At 39.2% G+C, this 23,780-nt stretch overlaps 1 protein-coding gene across 7 annotated transcripts in view; it reads right to left on the bottom strand.

The window, feature by feature from the left end:
- LOC111145617 (GTPase activating protein and VPS9 domains 1) overlaps positions 1-21,335 on the bottom strand; it is a 46,686-nt gene extending 25,351 nt beyond the window's left edge. For 3 of the 7 annotated variants that reach the window (XM_022500636.1, XM_022500639.1, XM_022500641.1), the window contains exons 1-10: positions 21,124-21,308; positions 18,985-19,828; positions 15,540-15,626; positions 14,014-14,148; positions 13,679-13,868; positions 9,909-10,069; positions 6,862-6,991; positions 5,057-5,182; positions 2,673-2,846; positions 658-798 (exon numbers count right to left, since the gene is read on the bottom strand). In XM_022500636.1, the coding sequence (XP_022356344.1) occupies positions 658-798; positions 2,673-2,846; positions 5,057-5,182; positions 6,862-6,991; positions 9,909-10,069; positions 13,679-13,868; positions 14,014-14,148; positions 15,540-15,626; positions 18,985-19,828; positions 21,124-21,308 (2,173 nt within the window). Of the gene's footprint in view, positions 1-273; positions 363-657; positions 799-2,672; positions 2,847-5,056; positions 5,183-6,861; positions 6,992-9,908; positions 10,070-13,678; positions 13,869-14,013; positions 14,149-15,539; positions 15,627-18,984; positions 19,829-21,123 lie in introns of all 7 variants that reach the window. The other 4 variants (XM_022500642.1, XM_022500637.1, XM_022500640.1 and 1 more) reach the window with 2 other exon arrangements.
- Between the last annotated feature and the right edge of the window lie 2,445 nt (positions 21,336-23,780).

Below are 23,780 nucleotides of genomic sequence, written 5' to 3'. Positions count from 1 at the left end.
AACTGAGTGTCCCACACAGAACTCTGGTGAGTTGCTGCCAAATACTTAAAAATAACTGAACACACAGTCAAAAAGCACCTGCCATCTTAGCCTATGCCATCCAACACTGCATTTTTTTCTTGATGGACAGAAAATGCCCTAACTGTCCACCTGAAATTCTTAGTAAGATGGTTGTGTCACACTTGACAAAAATGTACATAGTACAGAAATTAAGATACCTTATATTTAAAACTTCTGTGCAAACCAAAAAGCAAACAACGATGGCATACTAACCTGAATCACTTGGCAATACCTCTACACTCCAAGCTTCACTTGTTGTCTCTGATATGGTAGAACCAGTGCAGGGGTCAAGAAGCACCGACCCTGAACCTGGCAGGCACAGTAAACTGAGTGTCCCACACAGAACTCTGGTGAGTTGCTGCCAAATACTTAAAAATAACTGAACACACAGTCAAAAAGCACCTGCCATCTTAGCCTATGCCATCCAACACTGCATTTTTTTCTTGATGGACAGAAAATGCCCTAACTGTCCACCTGAAATTCTTAGTAAGATGGTTGTGTCACACTTGACAAAAATGTACATAGTACAGAAATTAAGATACCTTATATTTAAAACTTCTGTGCAAACCAAAAAGCAAACAACGATGGCATACTAACCTGAATCACTTGGCAATACCTCTACACTCCAAGCTTCACTTGTTGTCTCTGATATGGTAGAACCAGTGCAGGGGTCAAGAAGCACCGACCCTGAACCTGGCAGGCACAGTAAACTGCCTAACATGTTCTCTGCTGCTGCACCTGTATAACCAGTGGGGAGCAAAGGGTTAACGAAGATCCTGATGGAAAGAGCAGTGATAATGGAGAAGGGCCAAACACTAAACTAAGGTCATCTCTACTCTCTCCACCAGAAGGAAGCCCAAGTAAGTGTAATTTCAATCAACAGCACCACTAAAAACAAATTTCCCACTTTGGTCACAAGGGCACAAGCTCCTTTTTCTCAGTTTCCTCCTGTTCACCTTGGACTCTCCGTAGAGAAAACATCCATCATTAGGGTCAAGTCATTTCAACTAGCTTACATCTGGGTTTTGTAGTACATTTTTTTTTTTTTTTTTTTTAAAGATTTTATTTATTTATTTGACAGACAGAGATCACAAGTAGGCAGAGAGGCAGGCAGAGAGAGAGGAAGGGAAGCAGGCTCCCTGCTGAGCAGAGAGCCCGACGCGGGACTCGATCCCAGGACCCTGGGATCATGACCTGAGCTGAAGGCAGCGGCTTAACCCACTGAGCCACCCAGGCACCCTTGTAGTACATTTTTACATGTGTCCCTAAATACCTAAACTGTATAGTCCTCACAGGGATTGAAAACACTCAAATGGAGACAGTTAACCACAGAAAGTTATACTGGCCAAATATGTTTTTTTCCGGCACATTAGCCACATATTTAGAGCAATAAAATATATTTGCAGGAAAAAAAAAATATTTTCAGGAAAATACACGTCTCTGTAGCACACATTCAACTGCAAATACAGCTCATTGCTCAAACAGCTTTCTGCCAGGAAATACACTACTTTGGCCCCTGAAACAAAGTAATGCAAAACCAATGAAGAAATCTGTTTACACTACTTATAAAGACAAATAGAAAGGATTAAACATGATTATACACCCGTGTTAGAAATACTCAAGTTCAGGATGCTCCGCGACGTCTGATTATGCCTAACAAAAGAACATTTCTACTGTAGTGCATAGGAAACTTTTGGCAAAAGATTACTGGTGAAAGTTACCGTTTAAAGATATATCATAAAATAATTACAAATTAAATAACATCTGGAACTTGCCTAAACATAACAGGGGGATAGGGTAAAAGGGTAATGGAAAAAGAGATGAGACAAAACCGGCCACGTGTATACGTGTGCTAGTTGAAGCTGAATGACGGGTACATAGAGTTCAATCTTCTCTCTTGGATTTGACTGAAATGTTCCATGATTTAAAGTGAAAATGAACATGCTGCTTATAGGACTGTATGAAATCTTTCAGAACTCACAGAACTGCAGTATCCTAAAGACGGTGAGTTTTCAAGTATGTAAATTGAACCTCAATACACTTGACATTAAAAAAAAGAAAGAAAAAACTATAGTCACTCTTTTGGAACTGAATTAATCCTTCCAAAAGAAAATTCTTTTCTCTTTTTTTTTTTTTTTTTTTTTTTAAAGTAAGCTCTATGACCAACACAGGCCTTCAACTCACCTGAGATCAAGAGCCACATGTTCTACTGACTGAGCCAGCCAGGTGCCCTACTAAATTCAAGTTTTAGAGAATCTCAGTACTATAATATTCTGAAAGACTTTATGGCTATAATCTATAAGAATTTTCATCTTCAGGTAAGGTGTTTAGTCTCAAATAGAATATCATAAGAATGTATACTATGCCCTGAAAACAAGAAGCTAATTCAGAAGACTGTTTTTCTTTTTTGGCAGGGAAGGGGGAGTTAAATGCAGGTAGGGAAAAACACTACCTATATTTAGGTAAAGAAAGAAAAACACAACTGTCTTGTTACATACAGTAATCTCAGCTTCCCAGTCTGTCTGTCAGAGGCTGAAGTCCCTGCCCATAAGGGACTTCCTAATACCTAATACCTAAACAGCAATCTTCCAGAGAAATTAAACAGCAGTTACCTGCAATTTCTTGTAAGCGATCTTCATCAATGTTAGGGTCAAAATCACTTCCCAAGACATCTGTACTCCAGGTCTCACTCACTGTTTCTGATATATCTCTGTCATCTGTCAGTCCCATCATGTCACGTATTTCAAACTTCCTTAGCTTATCATCAAGATTATCTTGTGTTGTAGCTATCAAAAACAAAATTACGCACTTTAAAAATGGCAGCACAGCTATTTTTTTTTAAATCAACTTTAAAGATACATATTTTCTCATGAACACTGAGCATGCAATACCAAGGCCCTGAATTATCTCCCTACAGATGTACTATTTCCCTCTCTGAACAAAGCTAAAGCTCAGCATGTGGACCCCCATTTCTGATAGATTAACTGGGGCAGTGTGATTCTCATAAAAAACTGGGATATATTTTCTTCTCCATGTATTTGCACAGGCTTTGTTACTTGCTTTGGCCAAAAGAGTAAAGAAGTGTGCCAGTTCCAAGGCTAGACCTCAAAAGACCCTTATAAACTTCTGCCCTCTTTTTCACCTTTGGTTCTGCCATGAGAACAAGCTTAAGCTAGCCCACTGGTGGATGGGACCACAGGGAACAAAGCAAAGGTCATCCTAGAGCAGCCACCTCCTCACTGAACAACTGTCCCCCAACTAAGATTGGCAGAGCTCCCTTCCCAAGCACTGGTGACTGCAAATACATGAGTCAGTCTAGTCAAAATCAAACCACCCAGCTGACCCACAGACCTGAGATCACAAATAAATGTTTGTTGTTTTAAGTTACTAAGTTTTGAGGTGGTTTGTTACATAGCAATTACTCTGGCAATAATGAACTGATAGAAAAATATTTTTTTCATTTGCCTTGAATACATTCCCCTGATACTAGAGTTTTCTCTCTTCCCTTGACTAATGAGTAAAATAGTCTGTAATTTGTCTCAATTTATTAACCTCGTGTTCACAAAATGTAGACACCAACCACCTATATCAGAATCACCTAGAGGGTTGGGGCGCCTGGGTGGCTCAGTGGGTTAAAGCCTCTGCCTTCGGCTCGGGTCATGATCCCAGGGTCCTGGGATCGAGCCCCGAGTCGGGCTCTCTCCTCAGCGGGGAGCCTGCTTCTGCCCCTCTCTCTCTGCCTGACTCTCTGCCTACTTGTGATCTCTGTCTGTCAAATAAATAAATAAAATCTCAGAATCACCTAGAGGGCTTGTTAAGTGATATTCTTTCAACTTCTGTCTTAAGCGATTATTTTAGGTTTCTTTCTTATTTGCAGAAAATTTAATCCTAACTGATATGACAAACTAGTCCAGTAAAATATACTACTACTTTTATTCAAGCTACACATATCCCAACTGGCAATGCTCTTTTCCTTTCTGAAAATGAACTGCACAAGGATTCCTAGAAATGAGACATGGGAAATGGTCAGTTTCCCAGGTTATTTTTATGCGCACTCAGGTCTCAGAATATTGCCTCTGACCCAGCTGATCTGCAATCCGCCATCAACACTCCCTTGAAGGCCACCAGTGATCTTTAAATCAACAAATCCAAAGAACTTTTTCAAATTCATCTTCCTAAAGCACAACAGGGATCCCTCTACTTTTCAGTCCTTACCCCACATCATTCCCCTACTTGGCAGTTCCTGAGTTAAGTACTATGGTTTCCCACTTCCCTGACCTGCTTGTACTATTCTATTCCTTCACCTAGAATGCCCCATCTTTAGTTTCTGCCAATGCAATGCGAGCTGGGCTTTAAGGCTAGCATTTTGTTCCACTAAGTTTTTTCCTACACTTCTAACCACCTGTATCTCCCACTCAGAATCGCCAAGGCCCTTTTATAACACTTTCAGACATTTGTATACCATCCTCTCCCTATTCCAAGTGCCTTTAACCCCAAGTATTTATCTTTGTATCCCTTAAAATTTCAGTATTACAGAATTGAAATGCCAAATATTATAGAATTCAAGCAATTCATTTTAATTATTCTATGTAACTTAAGCCTAAAATAATTCATTTACCAACTAAAATTTTTTTTTAAAGATTTTATTTATTTATTTGACAGATCACAAGTAGGCAGAGAGGCAGGCAGAAAAAGAGGGAGAAGCAGGCTTCCTGCTGAGCAGAGAGCCTGATGCGGGGCTCGATCCCAGGACGGTGATATCATCACTTGAGCCAAAGACAGAGGCTTATTAACCCACTGAGCCACCCAGGCACCCCCCAACTAAACATTTTTAACTGAAAGAATTATGAATAAATGCAAGTTTTCTGGTCGTTATATAAGCAACCTACATTTATTCTTTTACTAAACACAGCCAACCTACATGGAAACATATAGTTTATCCTGCAGCCAGGCAAATTCTTTGCTACTTGAACAAATGTGTTCAACTTCACTTTACCTTGTTCATGCTCTAATAGCTGGAGAGCTTCAACTCCATTACTCCCAGAAGGTCCTGCTCCAAGTTCTGATACAGACTCTCCTTCCAGGTCTAGAGAGGACACCGAATTAGAGCGATTTGACGGACCTAGAGAAATGTTTATACTGTGAGTACGTTTTTTAAAAGTCACAAGCCACCATGCAACTTTTCATGCCTTGTTAACAGACTGAAAACTAATTAAGGTGTATTTATTTATTTCTATGTATATATTTATTTTAGAGAGAGAAAGTATGCAAGCATGGGGCACAGGGAGAAGCAGAGGGAGAGAGAGAAAATCTCAAGGAGACTCCCGCTGAGCACGGAGCCAGATGTGGGGTTGTGGTATCGAGCCCCACATCTGGGAGCCAGATACCACAACCCCACAACCCCACAATCATAACCTCAGCTGAGATCAAGAGCCAGATGCTTAACCAATTGAGCCACCAAGGTGCCCCAAGGTGCTTTTATTCATGTATTCATTTTTACTAAGGTGCTTTTTAATATTTTTTATTTATTGTGGGAGAGGGGCAGAGAACAAGGGAAAGAGAATCTCAAGAAGGCTCCACGCCCAGCATGGAGCCTAATATGGGGCACAATCTAACAACCCTGAAATCATGACCTGAGTCAAAATCAAGAGTGGGATGCTTAACCAACTGAGCCACCCAGGTGTCCCAGGGTGCTTTTAATACTGCATCTGTACCTTAAAAATACACATGCCCTTTAAGCCAGCAATTGTGCTTCTAGGAATTTATCCTAGGAAATAACTCAAAAACTCACCTAACATTGCTTGTCGAAGGGCTTTTTATAATGCTTGGAAAGTAAAAACAATCTTTATGTTTAATCATACAAGAATGTTTAAATAAATTATGCCCACTTGAAGTTAAAGAAAAAAACCATTAAGAACCTAAGTTATTTAAGAAAGGGAAGTGTCACCGCTAGACTGTTAAACAAAAAAGGGTTACAAAACAACATAAACCTACTCTTGCTATAAATAAACCAAAATGCTGCTATTAATAGAATGGTACGGGTGCCTGGGCGACTCAGGCATCCAACTCTTGATCTCAGCTCAGGTCGTGATCCCAGGGTCATAAGTTCAAGCCCCCAAAAAGTAGAACGGTGAAATTATAATGATTCAATTTCATTTCTGCATTTTCTAGAATGAATGTACATTACTTCTGTTCTAAAAAGTCAGAGAAAAAGGAAAAATTATATTTTGCTTAAAATGATAGTAAACTCAACTTTCTTCATTAAAAAAAGTTTGTCCTCATACATGAAATGACAAATTCTCACTACGCAATCTACAGTTTTAATTTTCTAATGTTATTCCCATTTCCATTGTATCTTCCTGCTTCATAAAGATGTGCGTGTGAATAAAGAAATACAGAACATTGAAGGTATACACAACATCCTAAAATACTAGTGAGTCCATTTCTCCCATTTAGACATGCACTCTATCCCTCTAAAGGAGCTTCATAAGCTTTGGGATACATTAATACTAGAGAAACTTGGCATTTTTCAAGTCTCAATAAAGACCTATATCTTCTCCATTTTATATGATCAAAGGTCTTTTGCAATCTGTTTCTTTTTAAATTTTTTTCTTGCAATCTTAGTTTATTCCAGAAACAATCCTTACAGCCAACTGTTCAAGATCATTAGAGGAAAACTTCATTACTCTCCTCAGGGAGAGGAACAGATGGTATAATTATAATTTATAAGGCTCCTTTAAAGATCACAAAACAAAGTATTACTTGAATCACATTAACTCTTTGAATGAAGTAACCCTTCACCTTCAGATATTCCTTCCAGATTATCACTGCAGAGGGAAAAGCGCAAGGTTTTATCAGGTTTACCGTGGAGTTTGTTTTCATCGACGGGGACATCTCCTTGTCCTCCATCTGAAAGTTGCATGTTTAGGACCTGAAAAATAAAACGCCATTGGTTTATCAGAACTGAGAGGTTACTGATATGAAAACAGAACACAGCAAATGCATATTTAAGTTCTTCTTAATCTTAAATTTTTATTTTATTTTTTTTTAAAGATTTTATTTATTTATTTGACAGACCGAGATCACAAGTAGGCAGAGAGGCAGGCAGAGAGAGAGGAGGAAGCAGGCTCCCTGCTGAGCAGAGAGCCCGATGTGGGGCTCGATCCCAGGACCCTGAGATCATGACCTGAGCCGAAGGCAGAGGCTTAACCCACTGAGCCACCCAGGCGCCCCAAGCAGATCAATTTTAAAAGAAAAGTGAACCTATGCCCTTCCATCACCCGGTATCAGAGACTGAAATCTCTGGCAATCAGGTATCCGTGAGCAATGTGTAGGATCATAAGAATCAAAAGGCTTTGGAATCAGCAGGCCGATCCTTCTGGCTCTGCCATGTGCCAACTATGTAGTCTTGGGTAAGTGATTTAAGCTTCTTTATCTATAAAAGAGTCATGGTAACAGTATGCATACCATGGAGCTGTTGAGGATTAAATCTAAAAAGATGCACAGAAAGCATTCTTTCTCTGGCAAAATGACATTAAAATTGCAGTACATTTTTTAAAAAGTCGATAAGCTGATTTCACAGGAAGAAAACAGGAACAAAGTATCTTGTAGGCACCAGAATTCAATCAATCCAGTTTGAACCTTGCCTCAATCACCATATCCACAGCCACAAAGTCCATACCAGGAGCTGAAGTGTACCTTCACAGCTATCTCTAGCTTAGAGTGGATGGCCTTTTTACAAGGTTTCTACTTGTTAGATGACTTCCAAATAACAGAATTACTTTGTCGCTCCACACAAGCCTCATAACTCAGCTGTAAACATGTATCTCCAACCTAATGAAGAACTCCGTGCTTTGCTGAAAGTCAAACAGCATGTTTTAAGCACACTGGAACTCGAAATCACAGCCACTGGGATCCTAGGTTGTTGGCAGAACATGAAGAACAGTCTCCTCACTTAAGAAGAAGAAACCCCAAACCCTGTAGGTGCTATTTTGGCCCTGCATTTAAATGAGTAAATTAAAGGGTTTTTCAATGGCTCTGTACCTTTATTCATGTGATGCGCTTTTTTTTTAAAGATTTTATTTATTTATTTGACAGAGAGATCACAAATAGGCAGAGAGGCAGGCAGAGAGAGAGAGAGAGGGAAGCAGGCTCCCTGCTGAGCAGAGAGCCTGATGCGGCACTTGATCCCAGGACCCTCAGATCACGACCTGAGCCGAAGGCAGCAGCTTAACCCACTGAGCCACCCAGGCACCCCTCATGTGATGCTTTTAAAAAAGCCACTTAAGAACAGAGTAATTTGGGGGTGTCTGGGTGCTTATTGGGTTAAGTGTCTGACTCTTGATTTTGGCTCAGGTCATGATCTCAGGGCTCTGAGCTCTGCGATGGAGCCCCATGCACGGCTCTATGCTGGGTGTAGAGGCAAGTGCTTAAGATTCTCTCGCTCCTGGGGCAACTCGGTGGCTCAGTCAGTTAAGCATCTACCTTTGGCTCAGGTCATGATCTCAGGGTGCTAAAATCGAGCCCCATGTCAGGCTCCCTGTTCAGCAGGAGTCTGCTTCTCCCTCTGCCTCTGGCCCTTCTCCCCTCCCCCTGCTTGTGCTTTCTGTCTCTCAAATAAATAAAATCTTTTTAAAAAAAGATTCTCTTTCTCTCCCTTTGCGCATTCCCCTACCCTCCCACTCAAACAAATAAATAAAAATAGGATTATTTTCCTATCTGCTTGAAATTAAATGCAGACGTAAAATTTTACATTTTGTATTTTTAAGATAACTTGGATCTTTAAACTCATAGTGAGCAATGTACAAAGAATCTTCAGGAAAAAAATCTATCTAAAGGCCTAGAGAATAGTAAGATTAACAGCAAACAAAAGGCTCATACCACAAGGAAGAGATTTCCCTGCACAGGAATGCAGGCTGCTGCCTTCAGGACTGCCAGAGCTGGGAACCCAGGGAAGGTTAAGCAGGGAAGGTAAAACACCACATCTCCCTGACTGAAATTCAGCAGTTGCTTTTCCTTGTCTAACATTCCCCATACGTTTTAAGTTTATTACATTCTAGAATTCCTAAAAAGTTGATTCTGACAGTTTTTGCCAGTTCATTTGTGTGTGTGTGTGTGTGTGTGTGTGTGTGTGTGTGTGTCTATGGACAGAGTTCTGGACTTGGACAGAACTCTTTCCTAAGGGTCATGCCACAGTTCCAAACACTGTACCAACCACTATCATCACTTCACTGACCACTGTAACTAGTCCCTTTATCCCAGGTCATGAATAGGTTTTCTTGACTAATAAGCAGTCCCTGTTGAATATAAAATGATGCTTCTTTTTGATTTCTTCATTCTTTTTGCCTCTGTTCCAAGCTCTTCTGTATACAAATATCTTAAAAGTGATGCCCACACCCCAAGTCCATTTCTTCAAAATATTTTCTTTTCTTAGTTTTCGTTTCAATTCTGTCTACCATTTCTTTCTAACCGACCAAAAAACAGAGTATTTCTAAAGAATGTCTGGCTCTTTAAAGCAGGAATACCACTAGTATATCATCAGAAAGAAAAGAAACAAAAAAACATTTCCTACAGGTCAATGGAAAAGTCTTTTCAATTTCCATACTACAATTTCCTCGCTTCCTGTCTCTTCAAGACTATGAGGAAAATTCCTTTCGGTGTAGCCCTAATCACCAATTATTGTGCTATCAATGCATTAATGTGAAAGGCCCCCAGAACTGTTCACAGGGAGTTTGACATTTAATGCACTCATAGAAGCAAGAGACCATGAATTAGGAAAAAAAAAAAAAAAAAGAACCTAATTCCTTAATATTGATGGCTCTAAGTTAAATGTAACAATACATTCATACCTCATTTTCTGACATCATCCCTGGAGTTAGCTGGGGACCTGTCCCTAAGGAAATGACCAACACCTCTTCTGGCTGTACTTCCTGGATGGTTTCTTGAGATGATCCTTCATGGTCCATATGTAAGTCCATTAGCACATTGGTGCGGCTTCTACTTCGAGTTGCTAATAAAAAAATTTTCAAATATAATATAGAGAACAAGACAAGATGAAGAAAATGGTACAGTAAATACAAAAATGTATCTTCTAGGACATTTGCGCATGCACAAAAAAAGAATGGAGAATATGAATTTTTAAAAAACCCTACATCTTCCCAGTTACTCTACTAATGAGTGACATAGATTCTCCTTCAAAACTGATAGAAACAATAGTCTATGTGCACCTGGCAGTGAGTGACACACAGACGAGCGCACCTGCAGGAACAGCAAACACATCTCTCAGCTTAAGACTTGGGGTGACAAGAAGAGCACTACCTTATTTCTTATCAAGATACCGTCAACTATTTCTCCTATGATTTAACTGCCACTGAACTCATAAGCGTCAGAAAATCTCCTATAGAAATCTGAAAGCCATATAAAGTAATATATGCTCATTGGACAACCACTGACAAAATCACAATCAGTTTTTTAAAGCACGCTGATTTTCCTGAAATGTACTAATCTCTTCCCAAAAATGCAGAAAAAAAGACTTCCCTATGTTTGAATATTAAGTTTCCCTTCTGCTTTATAGAAACATTCTAAATTAATGAAAAATCTAATTATTTGGGGGAGCTCTTTTCTGTAAGTAAACAAGTTTTTTTTTTTTTTAAAACAAGTTTTACCTGTAAGTAAAAACAAGTAATACTTTTTTTCTAAAATAACCATCCCACACACCTTACAAGAACTTTTGGATACTGAAAGATTTAGATAGTTTGGCAATTTCTCTATGAGTTTAAGTCTTCTGTGCTAAGTTTCAAATTTCTTTCAGAGGGCAATAAAATTCAGTATAACTGGAATCCCAAATACAAATTCTACTTCGGTACAAAATAATCAAAAGTACAGAAATAAAGCAAAACCACTATAAATAACAAATGTCTTTCAACTTCACTTTGAGTGAAAGCTGACCTACTTGAAGACAAATACAAAGAATTCTCTTGGGATGCCCGGGGGCTCAGTTGGTTGAGCTTCTGACTCTTGGTTTCTTGGTTTTGGCTCGGGTCATGATTTCAGGACTGTGGGATTAAGCCCCATGTCAAGTTCCGTGCTCATCGGAAAGTCTGCTTGAGATTCTTTCCCTCTCCTCTCTGCCCTTCCCCCCTGTGTGTGCATGCATTCTCTCTCTCTCTCTAGTAAATAAATCTTAAAAAAATGAGAGGGAATATGAAGAGTCCCCTACACAATGCTGTAGATCTGTTCATCAATCGCTCTTACTTTCAAAATCCAGAGCACACTTCAATTTCCAAAAGTTGAACACAGGCTCACTCCCACCTTTATTTGCTGACCCTCACGCACTGTCTTCTCCTGAACTGGGAACTTAAATTCCACTTCATGAATAACTACATGAATCTTAAGCAACAAACCTTATAATTCATAAAAAATGCAAGTAACCAAAATTCATGTAGCAATTTACATAAAGCAAAAGCAACATGCACATGGAGCACATTTTCATATACTATTTTTTAAATGAAAGTTACATAAGAAGAGGAAGAACAGCCTATTACCCACCAAATGGGGTTACTAGAGTAATATGAGCAGTAAGATTGGTGGCTGAGGAATCCCAGGCAGTGATGGCTGCTAACTGTTGTCCTGGGTTGCGAAAGCATTAAACAGAAAGAAAATCAACCCTCTGAAATAATGGACACATTTTTTAAAAATATGAAATAAATTCAATGACCAGGTCATAGGACTATATGAACTAACAGTGGGCAAACAATTGAAATTTACTTTTCATTATACCCATACTTAATGATACTTCTAGACAACAAGAAATGAAAAAACTAACAAACAGGGGTGAAGAATGGAGGGGAAAAAAAATCTCTGATTTACTAAAAATCATTTAATTCTTCATGTCAAAAAAGTGCAAACAAATGGGTACCGGGTGGCTCAGTTGGTTAAGCAACTACCTTCGGCTCAGGTCATGATCTTGGGAGTCCCGGGATCAAGTCCACATCAAGCTTCCTGCTCGGTGGAGGGTCTGTTTCTCCCTCTGACCTGTCCCCTCCCATGCTCTCTCTCTCCCAAATAAATAAATAAATAATCTTTAAAAAAGAGAAAAGTGCAAACAAGCTCTAACATTAAAAATAACTGTGTGTTGGGCACCTGGGTGGCTAGAAGGTTAAATGTCCAACTCTTGATTTCGGTTCAGGTTATGATCTCAGGGTTGTAAAATCGAGCCCCATATCAGGCCCCACACTTAGTGGGGACTCTGCTTATCTCTCTCTCCCTCTGCCTCCTGCCTTGCTCGTGTGCTCCCACTCCCTCTTTCTCTAAAATAAATTTTAAAATATTTTTTAAAAATCACTGAGTGTCAAACTTCATCCTTTTCTATTTTTAATCCTGAAAACTGGTATTTTGGGATGATGAAAGCCAAAGATTTGAAGAACATGTTGCCATATTTTTGTTGATGATACTATTCCATATTATGTTAAATGTAAGATGGATTAATTTTAAAAAACTGTCAGTTCTTAACAAATCAGCTCATAGAAGCTTAAAAATGAAAGCCCGTTCTTCAAAATGTGTAAAATAAAGTAACTATTCATGTTCACTAACTGGAGCTGAGCTCCCCATTTTCATTAAAAAACTGGCACTAAAACATTGTTCCCTTGGCTTAAACACTCTTTCTCTCCCTCTCTGGTCTATTTTGTCTAACCCCTGCTCATCCTTCAAGAAAAAAGTATAAGCTTCACTGTCTCCAGGATCTTCTCCTGACACCATCACCACCCAGCCAACATGGGTGCCCCATAAACCTCCATGCATACTTATCTCCATCAAACACAGTATAATGACGGCAACTGGACTCCTCTTATTCTCCCCAGTTAGACTACCAGCAACTACCAGAGCAACAGCATATCCTAATGGTCTTTGTATCCCCGGTGTCTAGCATGGTGCACCCCCCCCCCATTCAGGATAGTGATTATACCTACTCTTTTTGCATGAATTAAATGAAACAACATCTATAAAGTGCTCATCCAGACTCTGGTACAGAGTACATGGTAATGTTCAGTGTGTGTGTGTGTGCGTGTGTGTGTGTGTGTGTACAGATAACAGATATTCACTAAGTGAATAAAACGTAATTAAACCCAATTCTTAAATAAGCTTGACAAAATAAAATGAAATCTTTGTTTTATAAAATAACAAATATACCTTAGCTCCCTGACAAAAATAATTAATAATAATAACAACAGAAAAATTGTAACTGCATTTTCATATTTACCAACAGAAACCTCTAAGTTATTATTTTCTTGTATTATTTAGAACTTTGAAGAAATGACAGGGCTATATATTTCAAATGACACTTCCAATTTTTCCGAAAAAAGTTACTAAAATATGAACAAAGTATACTGTAGTGGCATGATCTCAATTAATTGTGAAAAGTACATCTAGATAAAGCTAAAACCTACTTATAAACCTTAACTAACTGGTACAATTTTTAAAAATTGTACTGGTATCAGTAAACGCAAAGAGAAAGGCTTTCCCAAATTGTTTAAAACCATATTCCAAAACACTGAGCGGTAATAAAGGCCAATTAAAAACACTAAATTTAAGGGAAAGCCCGAATATGAGAAATGCTCTTTACCTATAGGCAATCGATTCTTTTTATTTGCTGGAGTGGTTGCTGGAGACAGCTGAGGAGTATTATACGGGGTCATTTCCAAACTGCTGCTTTTCCCCGGCTTTGCCTGGGGCAGGTTTGCCAATAAATTGTCAAGAGCCATCCTGTCTTCTTTCAGTTGATCTCCAGACATCACACTCTTCATAAAATTCACCTGGCAAAGGTAAAAGGACATTAGCTAGTGAGATCAATTTTTCAAACACAGTATCTATTTCTCACACAATGTACTCATCTATGACTCTGCCCATGCTTAGATAAATGACTTTTTAGAAAATCCTATTAAAGAATAAGGCCATTACCAGAGTAATAAGCTGACTATAGGTTATATAAACCACAGTTCTGCTCAATCCTTCCAGAAGATTAACGGAAGACATTGGAGGGGTCTCCACTGCACGGCCCCCAATCACAACATCAAGAAAAGCAGCAACACAGCTCTGTTAAACAGGAAAAGATCACAATGAAATATTTCCTTCTAAATAAGGGAACAAAATTTCTAATTAAGGTAGACAAGCACACAAAAAATTTTTCTTCTTGAAAATTATATTAAACCCAACAATGAAAAAATTAAATTCTTTTTGAATTGACACAGAATTGTCTCCATGAAATTCTGGTACATGAAACAAACATGAAACAGAACAGTCCACACTACCCTACCATTTGTGAAAAGAGGCGGATGGGGTGACTGGGAAAACATATGTAAGAATTTGCTTGTATACATATAAACCTCTTGAAGAAAACATGAAAAACTGAGAACATCAAGAACCTTCTGGGGAGGAAATAAAGGTTAGAGATCAGAGGTAAAGTGGAATTTCACTATATAACCTCTGAATTTTAAATAAGGCTGAATATATAGCCTACTCAAATATGATTAAAATCTAATTTAACTGAACAATGCCATAAAACATATTTATGAAATACACTTAAAATTATATAATTATTACTGATTTGCTTTAGTGATTTTTTTTAAACTAAACTATCTATTTATTTAAAGATTTATTCAACCATTGTAGAGAGAGCGAGTGTATGCACGAGCACACACACGCACTCAGTGGGGAGGGACAGAAGGAGAGAGACAAAGAGGGAATCTAAAGCAGACTCCCAGCTGAGCGCAGAGCCTGACCTGGGCCAATCTCAGGACCCTGAGATCATGATCCAAACAGAATCCAAGAGTCAGACACTCAACCAACTGAGCAACCTTATTTATGTAAGACTTTTTTTTTTTTAAAGTAATCTCTACACCCAGGAAACCTGGGCAGCTCACCGGACGCCTCCTTTCTGCTCTGGTAAGGATCTTGAGGTCATAGGATTGAGCCCCATGTGGGGCTCTGCACTTAGCACAGAGTCTGCTTGAAATTTTTTCCCCCTCCCTCTCTCTCTGCTCCTCCCCCTGCGTGCATGTGCACGCTCCCTCTCTCTAAAATAAATAAATGAATAAATAAAATATTTAAAGTAATCTCTGCATCCTACGTGGGACTGGCACTCCAACCCCGAGATCAAGAATTGCATGTTCTACCAACTGAGCAAGCCAGGCTCCTTATCAAATTTTTAAAATAAAATAATCTTAATAGCTCTTTGGCTCTCATTAGAGTGACATCTCCTCAACAGTTTAATAAGTAAGAATTAGTAATCTTTACTGACATCTTCCTTTAAATGCTACTAATCCAACACTGTATTCTCTATAGCTATACTAAACGTATCTGAAAAGAATATTTAGTTTATTCTCAATAAATTAAAGGACAAGACTTAATAAAGACAACAGTTAAGTTCACTAATACTCTGGGAATATTTTCTAGAAACAGTATTTCACACGAGATAGTTTTCTTACTTTGTCAAATTTTCCAAGGCTGCTCTTTGTCCGCGGATCTCCCTCTTCAGAGCCGGTCATGGCCAACTGCTGCAAAAGGCGGCCAACCTGCAACCCAGAGCAGTGGTCGGGAGACGTGGGCTATGGGTACTTACAGATCCTTCTCTATGAAAGTGCTTTCATTCTTGTCTAAAAAGCTGTTTCATAATAATATTTATACCACCTGACCAGGCATGCAAAGTAGGGTCCCAAATTAAATGTGTATCTTCTCTACATCAGCTTTTACTATATTTAGATGAAGAGTCATAGACAAAAGAAAATTTTACTTTAACATTACATTGACGATATAAAATAAAAATAAAACACCTTTCTGATATTATACTTTTCATACATTTAGATATTTTAAAATTCACTTGCAAAACTTGATTCAAATTACTTGAAGTTAATATTAAGTACATTTCCCTTTAGAGTTCACAAAATACTTAAGGTAGAATTTTTTTTCTAGATTTAAAAAGTCCTACAGAACAGAGCTGCTTGGAAAGTAAATGTTAATTCACACAGCAGGTTCCTTAATGGTAAAAGAGAACTGTTAATTTACTCTTACTTTTTTCCTTATGATTTATTTATTTATTTATTTATTGCAGAGGAGGCAGAAGGGACAGAGGGAGAGAGAGAATCTCATGCAGACTCCCCACTCAGCACGGAGCCCAACATGGGGCTCCATCTCATAAACCTAAGATAATGACCTGAGCCAAAATTAAGAGTTGGACGCTTATCGACTGAGCCACCCAGGCGACCCTAATCTACTCTCTTTGAAGACACTTTGGGGAAAGCTAATACCATACAGTATCATCTTAATATCTGGTATAATTCCCTTTTTTACTCATTTTGACAATAAGTGATTCAATCTCTACTGGAATGATAAAAATAAAAACCTAGAACTACACTATATTAAGAATAAATTTAGTGTTTCATAGATGATAAAAATCTTTTTTTTTTTTTTTTTAAGATTTTATTTATTTGTCAGAGAGAGAGAGAGGGAGAGAGAGCGAGCACAGACAGACAGAATGGGGCAGAGGCAAAGGGAGAAGCAGGCTCCCCGACGAGCAAGGAGCCCGATGTGGGACTCGATCCCAGGACACTGGGATCATGACCTGAGCCGAAGGCAGCTGCTTAACCAACTGAGCCACCCAGGCGTCCCTGATAAAAATCTTTTAGTTTTACTTCAGGGATTTTTATATAGTTAATTGCTAAACATAACAACATAACAGAAATGACCATGGGGGAAAAAAGCTTATCATTAAAAAAAAAAAAAATCATCCAAAGATATATTCTAAATAAACTCAGTTTTTTCTTTACAGTATTTCTGGGGGACAGGATATGACTAAAAGATTCCCTTAAGAAATAATAACATGGGACGCCTGGGTGACTCAGTTGGTTGGGCGACTGCCCTTGGCTCAGGTCATAATTCCAGAGTCCCAGGATCAAGTCTCGCATTGGGCTTCAAACTCTGTGGGGAGTCTGTTTTTCCCTCTGGCCTTCTCCCCTCTCATGCTCTCTCTCAAATAAAAATAAATAAAATCTTTAAAAAAGAAAAAAGAAATAATAACATGGAGGTGCATGAGTGGCTCAGTTAGTTAAGCATCCGACTCTTGATTTCGGCTTAGGGCATATCTCATATCTCTTAGGGTTGTGAGATCCAGCCCTATGTCAGGCTCTACATTGGGCATGGAGCATGCTTAGGATTCTCTTTCTCACCCCCTCCCTCTGCCCCTCCCCCGTTCTCCTCTCAAAAATAAATAAATAAATAAATAAATAAATAAATAAATAACAAGATTTCAGTAGTTCTCATGATAGAGGGGAAAAAACTGCTAACATAAATCCAAAACTCCTCTTTCTGGAACTCTGAGGACCAGAAGAATTTCAATTTCAAAATTTAAAGATTTTAGAAAGGTCGATTAGCACACACATGTAACATAGGCAGTATTAGGGAAGCATCCTGTAATCAAATGTATTCACATTTCTGCAGCAAAACCTGAGTATTCATTAGCCCTAAAAGGAATAACTAGCAGTGATAAACAGTCTCATGTTAGTTTAGGTCATGTTTTGCTACCAAACAATGTATAAAAGATAATGCATAAATATTTTCAATCACCCTGGTTTTGAAATCATGGTAAAGGGATGATGGCCCTGTTCTAGAAAATCTAATCAACTAGGGGTGCCTGGGTAGTTAAGTTGGTTAAGTGTCTGCCCTCAGAGTCCCGGGATCGAGCCCCACAGCAGGCTCCCTGCTCCATAGGAAGTCTGCTTCTCCCTCTTCTTCTGTTCCTCCCCCAACTTGTGCTCTCACACTCTTTCTCAAATAAAAAAAAGAAAAGAGTAAAAACTAACACAAGGGGCACTTGGATGGCTCAGTCGGTTAGGAGTCCGACTTTTGGTTTTGGCTCAGGTCATGATCTCAGAGTCCTGGGATCAGGCCCCACATTGGGATCCAAGCTCAGTGGGGAGTCTGCTCGAGGATTTCTCTCCTCCTGCCCCTCCCCTCACTCTCCCTTTCTCTTTAAAATAAACAAATAAATCTTTACACAGGAAAAACTAACAAAATATATTTTTTAGGACTGTATTTGTTTGGCAGAGAGAGAGAGAGCGCAAACACAAGCAAGTGGAGTAGCAGGCAGAGGGACAGCGAGAAGCAGGCTCCCTGCAGAGCAGAGAGTCCAATGCGGGGCTTGATCCTACAACCCTGAGGGATCATGTCCTGAGCCAAAGGCAGATGTTTACCAGACTGAGACACCCAGGTGCCCCCAAAACTAATATTTTAAATTCATGACTACGGTATTTTTAAATCCCAATTTAACTGCTTTTCTTTCTTTTTTTAAATTTATTTGAGAGAGAGAGAGAGAGAGAGAGTGTGTGTGTGTGTGTGTGTGCACAAGGGGGTGGGGGGAGGGCAAAGGGAGAGACTCTCAAGCAGATGCCCCGCTTAGAGTGGAATTAGACCTTGGAGATCAAAGCAGGGCTCCATCCTACAACCCTGAGATCACGACCTGAGCTGAAACCAAGAGTGGGACACTCAACTGACTGAGCCACCCAAGTGCCCCATAACTGCTTTTATTTCTTAAGAAGCAAATATTTAGGGGCATCTGGGTGGGCTCAGTGGTTAAGTGTCTGCCTTCTGCTCAGGTCATGATCCCAGGCTCCCGGGACAGAGCCCCACATCGGGATCCCTGCTCGGCGGGAAGCCTGCTTCTCCCTCTCCCACTCCCTCCTGCCTGTGTTCCCTCTCAAGCTGTGTCACTGTCAAATAAATAAAAATCTTAAAAAAAAAAAAAAGAAAGAAAGAAAGAAATATTTAAGCCAGTTTGAGGAAACAGAATAGTAAGAATGTAAACATACTGCCATCATATTTTGTTCACACCACACTACTCACTCAACTTTCAACTGAATGCCACATTAAAAAGCGTACCTGCATCAGATTAAATCTTGCCACTTCATTAATAGGAGCATCAGAAATTATTCCATACTGTTCTGGATTGACAACTGCAGGACAAATGAAGCAGGCCAAGAGGAGATCAGTACACATTGCCCTGACCTCCCCAACTTCCAGTCTGTCCACACAGGAGAGGGTTTTGTACATCTGTGACACAATCCACCTCAAACTATGTGGAAAGCAGTACGTGTTCTGCTTGAGATAACCAATAAACTTGTTCACCAGAGCCACCAGTTTGGCCTCATTGGAATCCACCATCTCTTGAACCTTTTGCCTGAATCTCTCTGAGCCTTTCTCTCCGAAGAGCTTTTCCTGTTGTAACGGGGAGAACCTATCGATCAGCTTGTTTGGATCCGTCTCCAGGTGGTCTTCATCTTCAACAAGCAGCTGCATGATCGGCTCATGTAAAGTGGCTGTGAGGAAAAGTTTGGCGGAAAACAGTCCTTCAGAAAAAAGTTTAAATAAGATGCTGAAGGCACAGGTTCCTCTCCTCAAAAGTCGCCTGGGGTTGTCACTTTCTTTAAGTTCAAATTCAATCAAGTATCTCAAAACCTGAAGGAGGTAGCTTTCATCTTCTTGCATGATGCAGTTGCCGTAAAGGGAGGTAAAAACTGTGTATATAACACCTTGTGTGTTCTCCTGATTCAGTTTCTCCCCAGCAACCAACGAGGAGGCAATAAGACGAGGATTTTCCCTTAATCGACTCAAGAATTCTCCATAAGCAGTCTCCTGAAACCCCAATTGCTTGTATCCATCAACAAACTGTGTATCTTCCAAAATCTTGGCATGTTGGCAACATTCAGCAGGGGAAGCTTCAGCGCTAAAAAATGAGCAAACAAGCAAAACAATAAAAATCAGTAACAATAATACGATACCACTGGAACGTGGAAATGTAGACTGATGATAGTCCTAGTAACGAGACCACTCCCAACTGCTCGAATCTTTCAGCCGACCAGCATCTGAACATGTGAAGAAAGGCGAAAACCAAAAAGTACAAAGGAGGACAAATTCCTCCTAGTTAATCAGCTTCAATAAAAAATATTAAAAAAACCCATTATTCTGATTTCTGTTATGAAAGATCAGTCCTGCTTTTTTTCAGCTTCACATAAATGGAATCATACTTTTCTGCATCTGCCTCGTTTTCTCAAATTTATACCTCACCACCACTTAGAGCTAAAAACTGGTTCCTGAAGCAAAAGAGTAAGATATTAACACAGTGAAAAAGAGGTTTCTAAACGTGAGAGGTAGATATACAGGAAGATATACAGAATCAAAACATGGAAATACACACAGTTGACCCTTGAACAATGTGGGGATTAGGCGCACTGACCTCCCTGTGCAGTGGAAAATCCTTGCATAACTTTTGACTCCCCACTTAACTGCTAATAGACTTCTGTTAACCAGAAGCCTTACATATAATATACTCGATTAACACATATTTCATATAAGTATTATATACAGTATTCTTACAATAAAGTAAGCTAAACAAAAGAAAATATTGTTAAGAAAATCATAAGAGAAAAATACATTTATAGTACTCTATCGAAAAAAATCCATGTATAAGTGGACCCACAGGGTCAAATCAGTGTTTAAGGGCCAACTGTGTATTAAATAATACCGGGAGAAAAGGGGTGCCTGACTCGCTGAACTGGTGTAGCATATGACCCTTGATCTCAGGGTTGTGAGTTTGAGCCCCATGTTGGGTATAGAGATTACTCAAAAAAAATTTTTTAATCTTAATATAATAATAATAATAGAAAAGTAGAGGGGCACCTGGCTGGTTCAGTGGGTAGAGCATGTGACTCTTGATCTCAGGGTCATGAGTTCAAGCCCCACAATGGGTGTGGAGCCTACTTAAAAAAAAACACAAGATAATTTACTCCCAGTAAAATAAAAGGTTATCATACAAAGATACAAAATTAACTGGTGTGGTACAAAATATTAATGCTTAAGTTATAATTCTCTAAAAAAGCCTTAATTAACAGACAAAATAGGCAAAGACTCACCTTAATGTTGATTCAAACTATCTGAAAGCATGCACTTTGTTGGAAATAGATTCATTTATTTATAGTTAGCACAGAAAAAATTAAACGCCTCAAAACCTATTTTTTTTACCTGGTTATGATAAGCCGATCCAAATTAATTCTCTGTTGCTTAGCAATCCATGCTGTACGATACAACTTTTCGGCTGTCTTAAGGACATCTGCATTGAGCCTCTGAATGAGCTGTTTCTCAGAGTTCACATATAAGCGTTCCTGCTTAAGGTGATGGGCCAAGGTGTGAATATCCAGCTTCACCATCTTCAAATGTGGAAAAGGTACAAAGGCCGATCACTAAGAGTAAAAAGGTTTAAAAACTTAGACTGTTTTTCCAAAATCAAAAGGGATAAGAGAATACATTAAGAATTAGGGTACATTTAGTACTATGATTAACTCTAATTTTAAAATAATCTATATATTTTTTGCAGAAGCATTACAGGTTCAGGATAGAAAAACTGGTAAATACAGATAAGGGGGGGGAAAAAAAGCTCCTAGTAAGAAGGCCACTGCTCAAAGACAGCCACAGTAAAAATTTGTGTATTTCCTTCAAGTCTAGTATCTATTTATTAGCACTAGAGTTTCTTTGACTGCTCCCTTTTACACTGCCATCAGTCAACTTAACCTGTTGACTTGATCTTCAAAATACATTTCCAATCTACTTCTCACCATGTCCATCATCCTCTCTCACCCAAACAAAGGTCTATAACCACCACTTCATAACTGATCGCCCTGCTTCCTTTCTTGTACTACTTGAGTCTGTTCTCTACATAGCGTAGAGTACCCTTTAAACTTAAGTTAGATCACCCTATTTCCTTATTAGAAACCATCCAATTTTTAGAATGAAATTACATTTAGAATGAAATCTAAAGGTCCTACATGATCTGCCCCTGGCTACTTCTCCAACCTCATCTCCTACCATTCTACCCTTGCTCACATAGCTCCAGACGCACTGGCTTCCTTGCTTAAGAGGCCAAGCATGCCCCTTCCTCAAAGCTTCCTGCATTTGATGATCCCTCTGTCTGGAAGGCTGTTCCTCCAGGTATCTTTGCATGGCAAGTACCCTTACTTAACTCAGGTCTCTCTGTTCAAATGGCTACTTAGAAAGGCCTTCTTAGGTAACTCCTAAAATAGAAACTATCACTTCCTATTCCCTTTTCTGGCCTTTTTAAAAAGTACTTGCCTCTGTCTAGCATTATACTACAGACACCTACTTGCATGTTCACTATGGTTAGAGTATGGTTCCCCCACTAAAAGGTAAGGGCCACCAGGGAGAAGTATGGCTTCTCTGTTTTATTTACTCACAGCTGCAATTTCAGCACTGAGCAGAGCACCTGGTTCATAGCAAGAATTGAACAAATATTTGCCAAAGGAATGAATGAAGTCACACAAATCTTATTTATCTAGTAGTTAAACAAACTGATAGAAATAGCACACATATTTTAAAGCGTTATTATTTAAGCTATACCTGTGAACCTAGAATGCCTGCCAGACCACACTTTTTTTTTTTTTTTTAAGAGGTCCAACATGATCTGAGCTGAAGGCAAATGCTTAACTGACTGGGCCACCCAGGCACTCCTGTTTTTAGATATTTTTAAACTTTATTTTAATGAATTACTGAAGACTAAGAAAATTTCAGATTTTACCATCTAACCTGAATCTTACTGCTTTCAAAACCACTTTTTTGGGGCACTTGGGTGGTGCTGTCAGTTGATCAGCTGAGCACCCAGCTCTTGGTTTTGGCTCAGATCATGATATCAGGATCATGCGATAGAGCCCCAAGTCAGACTCAGTACTCAGCTCAGAGTCTGCTTGCGACTCCCTCTCCCTCCTCCCAACTGTGCTATCTCTCTCTCTCTCTCTCTCTAAAATAAACATATCTTTTTAAAAAAACAACTTTCTGGGGCGCCTGGGTGGCTCAGTGGGTTAAAGCCTCTGCCTTCGGCTCAGGTCATGATCCCAGGGTCCTGGGATCGAGCCCGGCATCGGGCTGTCTGCTCAGCAGGGAGCCTGCTTCCTCCTCTCTCTCTGCCTGCTTCTCTGTGATCTCCGTCTGTCAAATAAATAAATAAAAATCTTTAAAAAAAAAAAAAAAAAAAACAACTTTCTTACACCTTATCAATTCCCTAGCAAACTATGTCAAGCCTTTATTCCAAATCACCCGTATCATGAAGGCCCTCATACTTCTCTCCTCTCAAAAGATAAAAGTATGGGCGCTTAGGTGGCTCAGCCAATTGAGCATCCAACTCTTGATTTCAGCTCAGGTCATGGGATCAAGCCCCATGACAGGCTCTGTGCTCAGTGTGAGGGTCTGCTCACCCCTCTCCCTCTGCTCCTCCCCATCCCTCTCTCAAGTAAATAAAAAAAATTTTTTTTAAAAAGATGTAAGTATGTCCACTAAAATGATCTGTTAAGTTAATAACAAAACCATGTGGGTACATTAAGAAAAATCGGTGACATACAGACATATATAATCGTATTAATTCAATTCACCGAAAATTCATATATGACTTTATAGACTTCCATGTGGGAACTCTAACATCCTCTAGGGGCCTCTAAGTACACAGACTAAGAACTATAAGTATTACAATTAATGGCAACAATAATGAAATGGGCTCTTAAAGATCTGAATGTTTCATTAATTAGTTCTGTTACTTTGGGCACATAAAGAATATTCTCTGAACCTCAGATTTTTTTCATCCATAAAATACGGACTCCATATCCATATTTATTTTA

Source organism: Enhydra lutris, unplaced genomic scaffold (assembly GCF_002288905.1).
Source record: "Enhydra lutris kenyoni isolate GAN:26980312 unplaced genomic scaffold, ASM228890v2 scaffoldscaffold13, whole genome shotgun sequence".
Lineage (NCBI taxonomy): Eukaryota > Metazoa > Chordata > Mammalia > Carnivora > Mustelidae > Enhydra > Enhydra lutris.
Note: the sequence above shows the minus strand (reverse complement) of the source record. Positions and strands in the feature narration are given on the sequence as shown.